The sequence below is a fragment of the Bactrocera dorsalis genome, chromosome 1, assembly GCF_023373825.1.
Source record: "Bactrocera dorsalis isolate Fly_Bdor chromosome 1, ASM2337382v1, whole genome shotgun sequence".
NCBI lineage: Eukaryota > Metazoa > Arthropoda > Insecta > Diptera > Tephritidae > Bactrocera > Bactrocera dorsalis.
In genome coordinates, this window is record NC_064303.1 from 5,303,091 (window position 1) to 5,317,044 (window position 13,954).

Sequence of the window (13,954 nt, forward strand, 5' to 3'; positions counted from 1 at the left end):
CTGTCACTATGTGTGTGTGTATGTGTGCCCAAAAGGTCACCGAACAACAATAATATGAATAAGAATACAAAAACCCAAATATGTGCGATAAGAATTCTAGTAATAAAAGGGAGAAGCCTACAAATACTCGTAAGTGCAGAAAGTTCATGGCGAAAAATGAATAAGTACTGGGAAAAGTTCTAAAACAATATGTGGGCACAAAACAAATTTTCACGTCTGCATTTGATTGGCGAAATTATTGCTCGAAGAAAGTAAATTGCATAGGCAGCGCTTATGCACATGTGAAATTTGTAGCTGCTATCTTATATAGGCTGTCAGGTGAAGTGAAATTTTCGGTAACTTGTATGCCGCAAAAAGTTGCTCATACGTCATGTTGTCTTTGTATGAGTAAATTGCTAAAGTGTCGCAAAGAAAGTTGCAGTAAATTTATAGGAATGGAAAATGCCTTTGTGGTTAAATTACATTTCCCGAAATTCTGTATTTGTCACATTGGCAGTACGTTGATTTCTTACAACAACTTCAATTCAATTCAGCGTAGAAAATACTTTCCTTTGTATTAGTATCAACTAATTCCAAAAAATCACAATATTTAAACCATAGTAATTATTCAACAATGCAAATTAATAAATATTTAGACTTATTTTAGACTTCAAAATATAATAATTTTATTATGTATAAAAGATAACAAAAAAATACAATATGTCTGACAGGACGTATGAGCCACATTTTGTGGACTCATACAAAGTATGACCACACATGCTTACTTAGTCGACCATCTATGTTATATTTTAATTAAAAACAAGGAAAAACATGAAATAATACTGAATCAACTCCTTATGCTTCAATACAGCTTTTTGCATGGTCCAAAAGCATGTCGAAAGAGTGTTTTAGCTCGTTGGCCGGTATGGCTGCCAGTATGCCGGTGCAAGCCTTTTGAATAGCCTCTACGTCCGCATAACGCTTTCCTTTCATCGGCAAATGCATTTTTCCGAAAAAGAAGAAGTCGCTCGGTGCCATATCAGATGAATAAGTGAGCAGTTAATGGTTAAAATGTGAGTTTTGGTTAAATAATCGGTCACTATGATGTTCTTCGAATGTTGGGTTCTGAGCAGTTTTTGATCGTCTGTCAATTTATGCGGAACAAACCATGCACGCACCTTTCGTAAGCCCAAATGTTCGTTCAAATTGCGATAAATCAGGTTTTGGAGATGTTAAATTCCATTTCCATGAATTTCAATGATGATGTTGGCTGATTTTTGATGAATTCACGCATAGTTTCGATGGAATTTCCGGTGACCACAGATTTTGATAGGCCCACATGTTGATCGTTATTTATGTCCTCACGACATATAGGGATGTTTGATATCATATATGTTTCTGTGAGTCATAGAACTCTATGAAAAGAACAAAGCATTGCCAGAAAATAAATAATTTTTTCTTCTAAAGTTTTTAATACATAACAATCAGGTAAAAACGTGTTACTATTTTTTCAAGGTGAATATCAAAACAATCCGCCCCTTTTTTATAAATCAATTGGGTTTTCCAATAATCTGATAAAGTTCTCATCTTATAAAGAAGACAAAAATACAGATAATGACTCATTTCGTAATTTTAAAAATTTATTTCATACTCTATTGATTAGATCACAAGATAAAGTATTTTTGTGAGACGCCATTTTAATTTGAAGTAATAAGTAAAAGCGTGTTTTTCTTAACCTGTAAATTGAAAGTAATTAAGTAGCCATAGAGGTTATTTCAAATTTGAAACTATTGTGGAAGAAAGCTAAGAAAATCTCTATCGTGTTCGATTTGTAATGAAAAAACTTTATTTTATTTATCGCTGTATGAACTTTGTATTATTGAATCCTTTCCGGTCATCGTCAGAAGACTGTTTTGTGAATATATTAAATAAGTCAGACTATATACTGCTAAGGATGGATTTCAATAGTTACTTCGAAGTGTGGATATTCTCTAAACGTGAATGGAAAAGTGGTTTACTAGAGGAAGATGATAATATCTCAATCTATATCGACAGCTCCAAAATGTCACACGGAGTAAGAAGAGGAGCATATTTCAAGTATTTTGACACCTCTTACTCTCTGTTCATTCATCTTTACCTACAAGGTCTGTCGCAAAAGAAACAGAAATTTTTAAATATAACTGTTTCTGGTGGCGCCACCTATTGGTGGGTATATGAAATAAAAAGTTTGATCTCTTGTTGACATTTCGTAAAAATTAATAGAAAATTGGATAACTACAATCGATGTTATCGATCAAAAAGTGACAGCAGCTTTTGGTCATCGGTTGTAAAATGCATTTTGAACAAGTAGCAAATATTAAATTTTATTTTAAGCTTGGGAAAACGTTTACTGAAACATTTAAAATGGTGAAAAAAGTTTATGGTGATCAGTGCCTATCCCGTAGTAATGTGCATGAGCGGTTTAAGCGATTCCAAGAATGAAGACCTCTGTGACGATCAAAAGTCACCGAAAAAAAGTTGTCTTCAGAAATCAAAAATAAAGACAATGCTGATTTGTTTTTACGATTCCGAGGGTATTGTACACCGAGAGTTCGTCCCACCTGGCCAAACAATTAATGCTGTGTTTTACCTTGGTGTTATGATTCGACCACAATACCGTGAGGCAAGATCCTGGCGCCTGTTGCACGATAATGCGCCGTGGCATCGATCGACGATTGTCACTGATTTTTTGACAAAAAACTCCATATTAACCATTAACCACTCAACCTACTCACCTGATCTGGCATCCTTGGATTTTTACCTATTTGAAAAACTTAATTTGCCCATGAAAAGACACTGGTTTCAGGACATTTCAGCTATCTAAATGGCGACGACCGATATTCTCAAGAACATTCCGAAAAATTACCTTAAGCACTCATTTGAAATGCTAATTGACCAGGCTAAACACTGTATCGAAGCACAAGGAAACTACTTTGAATAAACAAATATAACTTTTGAAAAATATTAATTTTGTTGTTTTTTTAACAGTCCTCTTTCTTTTGCGGCAGGTCTTGTATTATTTTTCAAACGAAAGAACTAGGCACAGAGAAGACCTATGGGTATCTATTGAATTGGATTTGTTAGAGAATTTAGAGTGTGTAGTCAACAATTTTGGGAAGGCTTTAAGTTCATTGGTTGGTCTACTCTACTTGCGCATTATCTCGGCTTCCGATCGCTTGAAAATTTAGGGCAACGAAAAAGCAGATGAGTTGGCTAAATCAAAAGCGGATTATATCTAGATATATATGAAGAGGGAACTTTAGGCGCAATATGAACAAATAGTACAAAACAGACGGAAATGCAAGACAACGAAGCGGAATACGGAGGAGATATGGTCTAAGAATGGCATGAAGAGAACTAAAGACTTAAGAAATAGCTGCAAGGAAAGTATTAACAGACTTACAGCTACTATAATAGGATATTGGCAATTTGGAGAACATTTGTTAAAAATAGGATAGCCTTGAAAAATTATTAGTTCTATCATAAACCTCACACAGAACACTTAGAATCCATCAGATATCAAATCTAGAATGGTTGTCGACAACAAGCCTTCGTTGAGGGAGTGTATCAAGATGGCTAATCTAGCGGCAATTGAGCCTGAGTACGCTGTCAACGTAACTATTTGCGAAACATGTGTAATATTAAGCTCGTTACAATTCGATTTGTTGGCATTTTGAAACATTATTTTTGGCTGTGCGTGAATTTTGTCATTTTCAGCTGTATATGTATGTATGTATACATATATATTTTATTATAGCTAAATTTATTAAGTTCTATACCTTTCGATGATAAACTGTTGTTACTATAAAAAACACAAATATGATTATAATAACTACTCCTAGAACTGGACTCAAAGTAACTAGTTACAAACTGGGCTAAAATAAACCAGTTTCGAAAGTACGCCTGTATAATTGTTGATACATATAACTGTACATGTAAACATGTATGTCTGAAATTGCTTGTTATTCTCTGCAGAAGACTGAAAGCGAATCTTCATTGGGCAATTAAATTTGAACTTGCTTATTTTACTAACGGGCAAACACTACACATAATAAATAAATATTTGCACGAGCTCATATACATAAATATACAAAATACATACATATGTATGTACATTATACAAACCGTTGGCACTGCTACTTGACCTTGCCGCACAATGGTGCACATGTATGCCAGTAAATATATACTATATACATATATGTTGGCAACATAACACAGCAAAATGGTTACGAGACAACAAATTTACAGTTACATGCGACAACTACCACCACCACAACTACTATGGTACAATGACAATAACAACAACGACACTAATACTTAAAATGAAAATTGTCAAAGTACGGAAACGTCGAAACATTCTTTTTCCACTTAACATTGTTGTTACGGTAGTTGTTTGTTGTTATTGTTGCTGCAGACGTTTTATTGTTGCTCGCATTCTTGGAGGCTGACAGAAGTATTTGTTTCGACAGCACAAGACATACGGGTAGAGAAACATAAACGGGGCTGTTGAGCCTTACTTTTATGGCAAAGTATTTGTTGTTGTTGTTATACCCTAAACAAGATGGTATATTATGTAAGTTTGGCAGGAAGTTTTTAATGCAGAGGAAAACGTTGGAGACTCTATAAAATATATATATAGATGACCGGCATAAGTAGTCTAGCAGCAGCAAGTCGATTTAGCCATGTCCATTTGTCTCTCCACCTGCTTGTATATATGTGCTTAAGCTAGTCGCTCAGTTTTTGAGATATCGCTTTGAAATTTCGCAGACATCATTTTCTCTCGAAGCGGTTGCTCATACGTGGGAACCGACGATATCGGACCACTATAGCACATAGCTTTCTTACAAACTGAACGATCAGCATAAAGTGCTCGTATGGAAAACTGTTTTATTTGTTGAGATATCATCACGAAATTTACAACTCATTTTTCTCCAAAGTAACAGTACAATTTACGAAAAAATGGTTCATATCGAACTACTATAGCATATAGCTGCCATACAAACCGATCGAGTAAATTCAAGCTCTTGTATGGAAAACTTTTTTATTTGACGAGATATCTTCACGAAATTTACCACGAATTATTACCCAAAGCAACGGTACAATCTATGAAAAAAGTGTTCAGATCGGGTCACTATAGCATATAGCTGCCATACAAACTGGTCAATCAAAATTAAATTCTTGTAAGAAAACTTGAAGCTCTGAATGGTATTCTCGCTTCGCAGCGAGCCGATGTTTTTTCTTATATTTATTTCATTTTATTTTATGTACATTGCTGTGCCGCTTTTACCGTACCAAAACTGTTTTTTTTGTTGTTCTCTTTTTTTGCTTTTACTACTTGTTTGCTATTTGGCCTCTATATGTCCTCAAATTGCAAGCGCATTTCACATGAGTAGGCAGCAAAACAGCAAAGCAGCCAACAACAACGCGCAGCACTACCACTAATGCGCAGCAGTAGAGAATATAGTCGAGTAATAACAATAAAAACGAACGGTAAAAGGACACTCAGAACTTTTTTGCCAGCGACGGCAAAGAAAAAGTGTGGAAAATATAGTGCAGCGCAGCGAGTGGAAGGCATAAAGCATGTGAAGAGAGTTGTTGAGTGAAAAACGACAACAACAACAACAATAAGAAAAGGAATATAAACACTCAATGTAGTTGTTGCGCTTCGAGTGGCGCAGAGAAAGCAGCGCTAACAGAAACAAGCCGCAACGCCGGCTGCGGCAGTGGCAACGATCTTTGCTGTTGGCAGTAGGCTGGCTGACAGTCAATACGCCCGAAAAGTATGCAACGAAATATAAAACATACCAAAAAACTACATAGGTACTATTGCATAACGCAAATATACTTGCTGTGAGCAACTCGATACTGGACTGCGCTTTGCAGTGATTGCGGCCTGAGCACATCCACAGCCACACATACTCAGTAGCAGCCTAAGCAAACAGCGGCTTGGAGGGCGCCGACAATCGAACTCAAGTGGCGTCGCAGCGCTGGTTGTGTAAAATGTGTGCGAAAAAAGTCTCTCATTGTGCTCGTAAAGAGCGGGGTGCAGCACTCATAAGCCACTATGATTTCTTTGGCACATTTTTCCTGCTTAAAACGTGTATTTATTTTGTCAGCTTTTATTGTTGTTCTTGTACTATGCTGTAAGTGCACTTGCTAGTTTTTGTTATGCCGTGAAATATATGGCGGCTTTACCGCTACTTTTGCTGCAAAGAAGCTATCAGTTGGTCGGTGGTCAGGCTGACTGTCACTTCTGGAGAGTTGGCTTTTTTTTTATAAAATAATAAATCATGTGCAATTTACTTCGTAACAGTTTGTAAGAAGAAACTTTGTAGAAGAAGCTTGCGCAAAAAATTCATGATTCCTTGAAAAATTATTCTTCTTGGCTAAACTGTTTGTTCTGCTGAGTTTTGAACTCATATTAGTAGCAGTTTTTTCACTTTGAAGATGAATATATAAAAAAAGCACGCAGTAAGGTTGCTTCGTACAAGATGCTTTGTAGAAGGATGCTCATTTGAAGCCACCTCTGAAAGTTTATGAGTTTCGCACGAAGTTTTTCATTAGAAGATCGCCTGTAGTCAGTCATTAGGTAGTTGCTCGCTATACTGCATTTTTTTAAATCAAAGTTTAAGGGAGAGCTTAGGGTTTCAAATTAAAAAAGACTTTATTTGCAAATTTATTTCTTAAATATGGGTAGAGTAATTTTATTCGGTCATTTTGTACATTATTGAACATACTTTTGACTTTGAACCTAACCCTTCACTTAAATATCGTATGATTCCAATATATGTATGATTAAAGGCGATGATTGAAAGAGTGGTCAAACTTTTTCTTGTTATTAAAATGATGTCTTCCCAAAACAATATGATTTTAAGAAAAAGTGTCCAATCAATCAAAATCGTATGCCTTCAATCATTACCTGAGAAATATATGAAAAGCATCCACTATTTCTATTGTATGGAAAATATTTGAAAAAAGGCGGCTTTTATTTCAAAATACTGTATGACAATCTTTTTTTTTTGATAAATATTAAGCGAGTTGAATTCTTGAATGAAAATAACAGCTGTTTTCTGATCTTTCTAACGGCAGTGAGAATACTGTTGGGTTATGAAATGCTTAAATATAATCTAACCTTTTAAATTTTCGGTCTGAACATGGTATTAAGAACGAACTCTGTCCACAATATAAAAACTTGATCCACAGATGTCGCCTTTTACTTTGGCATCGTTTTGTTTAATGCACGTTTACGCCAATTTAAGGTTTGAATATTGATACTGCGATGGTAGCGCCATCTATCGGTCAAACATTCCAAAATTAACAATTGATTAAAAATGAAAAAATAATTTAAAAAACATTTTCCAGTGGACCAAATTGTAAATCTAAACCATTCTCGAATCTCCTTGAACATACACACAAAATTTCATCCAAATCGGTCAGTCCGTTTAGGAGCAGTTCAAATTCAAACACACGGTCAGAATTTATATATATAAAAATTTTTTTCTCTTGGCATACTGAAAAGTACCCATGAGTCCTTAAGCTTAACGAATAGGTCCATTGCCTTACAGTTTTCTATTTTTTTTTCTTTTTATCACCTGTCCCCCGTGAATTCTGATGATTGAGGACAAATGGCATCGAAGGAAATCAATTTTTTGAAATTGTCACACTGATGTAGCCCCTTAAGAACTGTTTTTCAGAAAAACTACCAAAAAATACATTATTTTTTTCAACTAAGTAATTTTGCACTCTTTATTTCTTTATACTACATCGATAAATTCACAAAAACTAAGTTCTATCACATTTATTTATTATATGGTACATAAATATATAATTATTTGTAAGCTAATAGTAAACAAAAAACTTTGCATAAAAAAACTAACAACTAACTCAATTTCTGATTTTAAATATTAACAAATTGTCGTAAATTTAAATAAAATATATAAATAAGTAACTGTTTGGTCGGGCCAATAAAGTTCTATAACTCTAGTAAAACTAAATAACTGTGTAGGCAAGTTGGGCGCCTTGTCAAAACATCACAGTCACTTTTAGTGCTAAAAAGGCCAGTCTAGTAAGACTTTGTATCACAAATTTGTATTCGAAATTTAAGAGCGTACTCTCCAATCTACGCTCAATGGCCTTGCCGAAGTAACTAGATCTAATTTGCAAATGCCTTGGGGCCTTGATCAACGCATTTTTTTGATCTATGTGCTTCTAGCAATAGAAAGCACCGTGGATTTGAGCCTTCACAGGCAGATACCCACGTAAAACACACATTGGATTCTGCTCCTTCAACATTTTAAAAAGCTTCTTTCGTCGTCGACTCAAGCGGCAAGCTTCCGTGTTCTTATCTCTTTTGCGTTGTTCGGCTGGCGTGCGTTCTTTAGGCGCATAAGTGCGTGCCATCTCACGGCGATAAGGTAATGCTTTTTCGATCTGCTCGCGGGACATTTGTAAGACTCTCTTTACTAACTGCTCCTCTTCCATGTCTTGTGCCACACGCTTACGTTTCCTTTGTGACATCTGTGGCGCCATAGTCCGCATGTTTGGAGTAGGGACTGGTAATGGTTGCGGCATGGCATGTGTTGACACACTTGTTGCTCGGCTAGGCCATGCAGTTGGTACCGCTTGCATCTGGATTGGCATACCACCATAAAAGAAGCATGGCTTAAATTTATTCCACGATGCCATTGTTGGCACTGCTGGTTGAGGATAGTAATTCAAATTGTTTTCCGCTGGTGGCACTACAACGTCTGGCCTTTGTATGTTTATTGGCTCATTTTGTTGATCACGATCTTCCCAGGGACGGAAAAATCTTCTAGCTGTTGGCTCCTCAGGTTCCACATTATTTTGGTTACGGTCTTTCATTTTGGTTTGTACAGGATGCTTATTTTATTTTACTACTCTAGGACACGATGTGCACTATGTGCTTTTTGGTTCGATAATGATTTGGTAACCGAACTGTGTTCGCGATATATAGTCAACCCCAACTTTTGACTCGCAAAAGTCTGAGCATAAAAGATGCGCAGGTAGTTAATCTTTTTTAACAAAAGGAACTACCTTGCATACCTGCTACCTGAACTTAGTATACAGTGACCTTGTTCTAGAAATCAATCTTTTGTGGTTTGGGGGTGGGAATAATGTTTGCAAGTTTTCGACTTGTATTGTTATATTAGAGAGAGGCAGGTAGAACACTGACCTGAAGGCGGTAACTGTTCAACAAACTTTTTATTCATTGGCTAATATTCTTAATATTCTTGATGCTATTATTAAGTGGCATTTGTTACGGCTCACTAGAGCTGTGTCATCAGCAAAGTTGATGTTAATACATTGTTAGCTGTTTGAAGATCTGCTGTATACGAGTATATGATGTATAGAGTTGGGCCTACAACACTGCCTTGTGGTACACCAACCCTTATCTGTCTTTCATTAGATATGAAATTTCCTACTTTCACCATAAATTGTCTATTATTTAAATAAGCCCCCAATGTTTAATACAATTCTAAAGGTAGACTATTTTTAATCTTATATAAATGGCTTTCATGCCACACTTTATGAAATGCCTGAGTAAGTTGTCAAAAGTTTTTTTGTGACCAGGAGTTTAACTTAAGGGAGAGGACATAGATTTTGAAGAATAAGTTGAGAATTTTAAAAATTTAGGTCCTAAGGATATAATTGCTTAAACATATGGAAAATTGGCCATATGATGACCTACTTTTTTTAAAATCACTTAACACCGATTTAATTGAAATTTTATGTTTCGGAAGGAATCATGGCCACAGAATTGTTGAAAATGTTGCAAAAGTGTTTTTTGGAAGTATACTTTATCAAGGACAAAAAAATTTGAGCGGCTCAAAGCATGAAGGTCGCAATATCCTTATGAATCGACTCAAAACATTTTTTTGTTGCTTTAGGGATGAAGTGTGTCAATGTTAGACAATAAAAGACCTGAATATTTAGCAAAAATGACAGCGAGTAGAGCTGCTAAGAGATTCTGGACAATGTAGCTGCTCTATAGATTTAATCAACGTAGGTGATGACTTTGCATTCATTAAACGTATTATAATTGGCGACTGGACGAAGGTATATGAATAAAACGTCGAAAGTGTCCAGGAATATAGTTAATGACGCTACAGGCAAGAACCGCAGTAAATAAAATCAAAATTTGTAGAAGCTACTAAAGACAGCCGGTTTTTATAACAAAAATTGGATTAAGCTTTGTTTTCACTGAAAGTCGTACAGTCATCGAAAACTGGCCTCATTCGAGTCGTTGATTCAATAAAAACCAGAAAGGAAGCTTTACGCAAAAGTCGCCCTATAGACTTCAGAAAGATAGTAGAAGATCTCAATATGCTTATGCATTAACAAAAAAATTTTTTTTTTAGAAACTTATTAAATATGTAAAAATTTAGTTTTTTTGTCAGTCCGGGTTAATTTTGATCACATGGCAGTTGCCAAGAATCTTACTATTTTCTATTGAAACTCTGAAAATTCCCAAATAATACAAAGTTTGCATTAAAATATTTCTGATTGTATACAAAGGGAGCACTAGATGTGAATTTTGAGTTGACTTTTGGTTATATTATTAGTTACCACTAAGAATCACCGAATTTGTGCTATATTATCCACCTCAAACTCAACTAAATGTACTCAACCAAAAATAAGAATATTTTTGTCAAACTTAAATAAAGTCTACAGAAAATATCTAAGCTATCGACTGCTTAATAGACATCATTTAAAATACCTAAAATTTTATTGCCACGCTGTAGATGTAATCAATATTAGCAAAAACTCTAACGAATTGTACTCCTTCACTTCTGTTGTAAAATTTATTTTGTTCTATCAAGAACCATTGTGGTCATTAGAACTGAAATTCAGTCATTGCTATCATAGCATTTACATCTAAACACCACCACTGGGCACTTTAAATGCTGGCTCAACAAAACTATTTTATTTGCAAACTTTTTAAGTGTCAATATTGTGCAAGATGCGGCGTTGCCTCAAGCGCAATCGAATTGTAGAATATTCAACTGGCAGCAATTGTAACTTTCAATTTATACACAAAGTACTCGTATTTACACTGAACTGAACTGCTTGGCTTAAGTTTGCCTCTGATGATGACAGCTCAAAGTACTCTGTGCGCCTTAAGATATGCTACAGATGTCTTAATCCAATATAATCCCACACTACAACGGTTGACCATTAAGTCAACGATTTTGCGAACATATGAAATGAGTGTGCAGTTTTATTGGCGATGGTGTTGGGCAGCTACACGAGCGGAAGACAAGCGGCTGACAGACATATTTTATATAAATATGTAGTATATCTATGCAAGTGTGGCTTTTACAATCAGTTAAGTATTTGAGTACAGCGCTTCACAAGCTTATGCAAACATTAATGTATAAATGCTTTAGCTAACGGCACTATTACAGACAATTATGCAAATTTAAAAATACATGCATATATATATTTGATAACTTGAGGTGCTTGTGAATTTGATGACTTCAAAGGTTTGAATTTAGATTTTTTTTGCTAACTTTTGTATATATATATAATATATTATTACATTGATATATATGTATAGATATATATTCTTACGTACTCTATATCTCCACTTCCGACTTCCTGTCTGACCATACCGCAATCCACTATTAGAAAATATGCATTATTTTAGCCAAGCAGTGCAGCCAATACATTCGTTCGTGTTCATATAAAATGTAGCTGTCAGCAATTCTCTGGAAAATTTTTCATGAGAATTGATAGCGTGTATGCGGTATGCTTGAGAATGTAGAGTGCTTTGGAAAAGTGAAAAATGGCAGGCAACGGTAGTTGTATGTGACCCAGCGCAGTCCACGGGGAATGCAAACTCTTTATTGTTATTGAACTGTGATTTTTAGAAATTTCGTTGGAATTTGTGATTTCAAATGGAAAAATAATACTAAAACAATATTTTAACAAGCGTGGAATATTTGCGAAATTTGTTAGCCACTTTCTCAACAAAAATTTCGAAACGATATTTTATACTTTTTTGCTTAAAAAAAAGTCCACAATATAATTTGGATGACCGTAAAATGAAGTTGTTTGAGATAGCAGGCACTCTGTAGATATCCCTGACTGTGTATATCATATCTTTCATGATTATTTGAGTATGAGAATACTCTGTTCAAAATGGGCGAGCTCACTTTTGACCAAAAAAAAAAAAACAAAAAAATAACGATGAGTTGATGATTCGGTACAGTGCTTGGATATGTTCAAGCGTAACAAACTCGGGTTTTAACGTCGATAAGTGATAATGTGGTTCGATCACTTCACTTCGAATTTAAATGGACGGTCGATAGAGAGAACTACACATCATGAACCCACTCCAAATCGTGCAAAAACGCAACAGTTGACTGGCAAGGTTATGGCCTTTGTATTTTGGGATGGGCGTGATATAATTTTTATTAACTACCTTGAAGGGTCATCAACAACGCCTATTACATAGAGTTATTGAACCGTTTGAAGAACGAAATCGCCGAAAAACGGCCGCATTTGAAGAAGAAGAAACTGCTATTTCACCAAGACAATTCAAGAGAATGCACCGTGAAACAAGTCAGTGAAAACTATGGTAAAAGTCTATGAATTGGACTTCGAATTGTTTTCACATCCACCGTATTCTCAAGATGTATCCCCAGCAACTATTTCCTGTCCTTAGATCTCAAAAGAATGCTCGTTGGGAGAAAATTTTCATCGAAGAAAAAAGTGATCGCCGAAACTGCGTTTTTTTTAAGTAAAGGAAAGAAAAGTATCAACCTTCAAAGTAACTATGTTCAATAAAGAAAAGGAAATTTGCTAAACAAAATGTCTTTTACTACGGTAGGCCACCACAATAGGGTAGACATATTGACCAAAATGAACGGTTTCAAGTCAGAAAATGGAATGGGAATCACTATATAAGCCATATTAGGGAAAGTAAGAACTGAGAGCATTCCTTTTAGAGAAGGACATAATATCTCCAGAACATGTTTCACATAATTTAGTGAAAATAACTCACACATTGACTAACATATTTGACATGAGGGCTGCTAGAATAACAATAATCATTATAAGGTAGCTGAATTAATTCATCGACTGATATCATATTTTTCTAGTATTAATTTGTATATTCGTATACGATATTATACGCTCATTTAATATGACTCAGATACCATACATATGTACTGATACATAAGCTATGAGGGCAAGAGAAAGCTACAACATCTTATATTAGGTACATTGCAACTCGATGAGTTGTTAACCCGCTTTAATCCACTTTTGGCATTTCGGCTTATTATTATCAGAAAAACATAGTATCCAAATTCGACTAAGATACATAACCAGTTGATCCATAAATGCTGTATAAAGTCAACCTGAAGTTCGGAAATCTTTATATGAGGAAAATGGGTAACTGGTGAACTATTGACTCGATTTGGTCCATTTTGACGATAGGGTTATTATGAGAATCTGTAAAAATTTCAGCGATGGACGCTACGTGTGGACCCTATTCGGTATCTGGGAACAAGAGAAGTCATTGCTGCGATATTTTTTAATCGTATGGTTAATATAGCAAATTCCTTTTTATTATCCGATCTATTTTTATGCTATCTGTCACCATTCTGGTTCGTCTATATATACTAAACTTGTTGGGTGGCGCGACTACGCTCAAATTTTTAAATATTTTCAGCTCACAGAACGGATTGTGATTCCTTGTACCAAATAAGAGTAATTTCAACTAAATACCACAGATGGCATTAAGTACAGAACTGAACCATAAAAATACTTTATCAATTTACATATGTAAATATATCCAATCTCTGAAATGTTAACAAACAAAAGTTGATAGTGGAATGAGTATGAACGGAAGTGCTGTCACTCAACTTTACAAGTACAATGAAAATCAGCAACTTCCATGAAACGCTGTACA

The 13,954-nt window shown here is 35.1% G+C and overlaps 1 protein-coding gene across 1 annotated transcript; it reads right to left on the reverse strand.

Moving 5' to 3' along the window:
• Positions 1-7,063: 7,063 nt before the first annotated feature.
• LOC125777741 (uncharacterized) lies at positions 7,064-9,533 on the reverse strand. Its single transcript, XM_049453153.1, has one exon. It carries the CDS (start codon positions 8,878-8,880, stop codon positions 8,227-8,229), a length of 654 nt encoding a protein of 217 aa, XP_049309110.1. The 5' UTR covers positions 8,881-9,533; the 3' UTR covers positions 7,064-8,226.
• Positions 9,534-13,954: the final 4,421 nt, after the last annotated feature.

Excerpts from the sequence above, each read along its gene's own strand:
- LOC125777741 (XM_049453153.1), bottom strand. The coding sequence starts at position 8,880 with ATGAAAGACCGTAACCAAAATAATGTGGAACCTGAGGAGCCAACAGCT.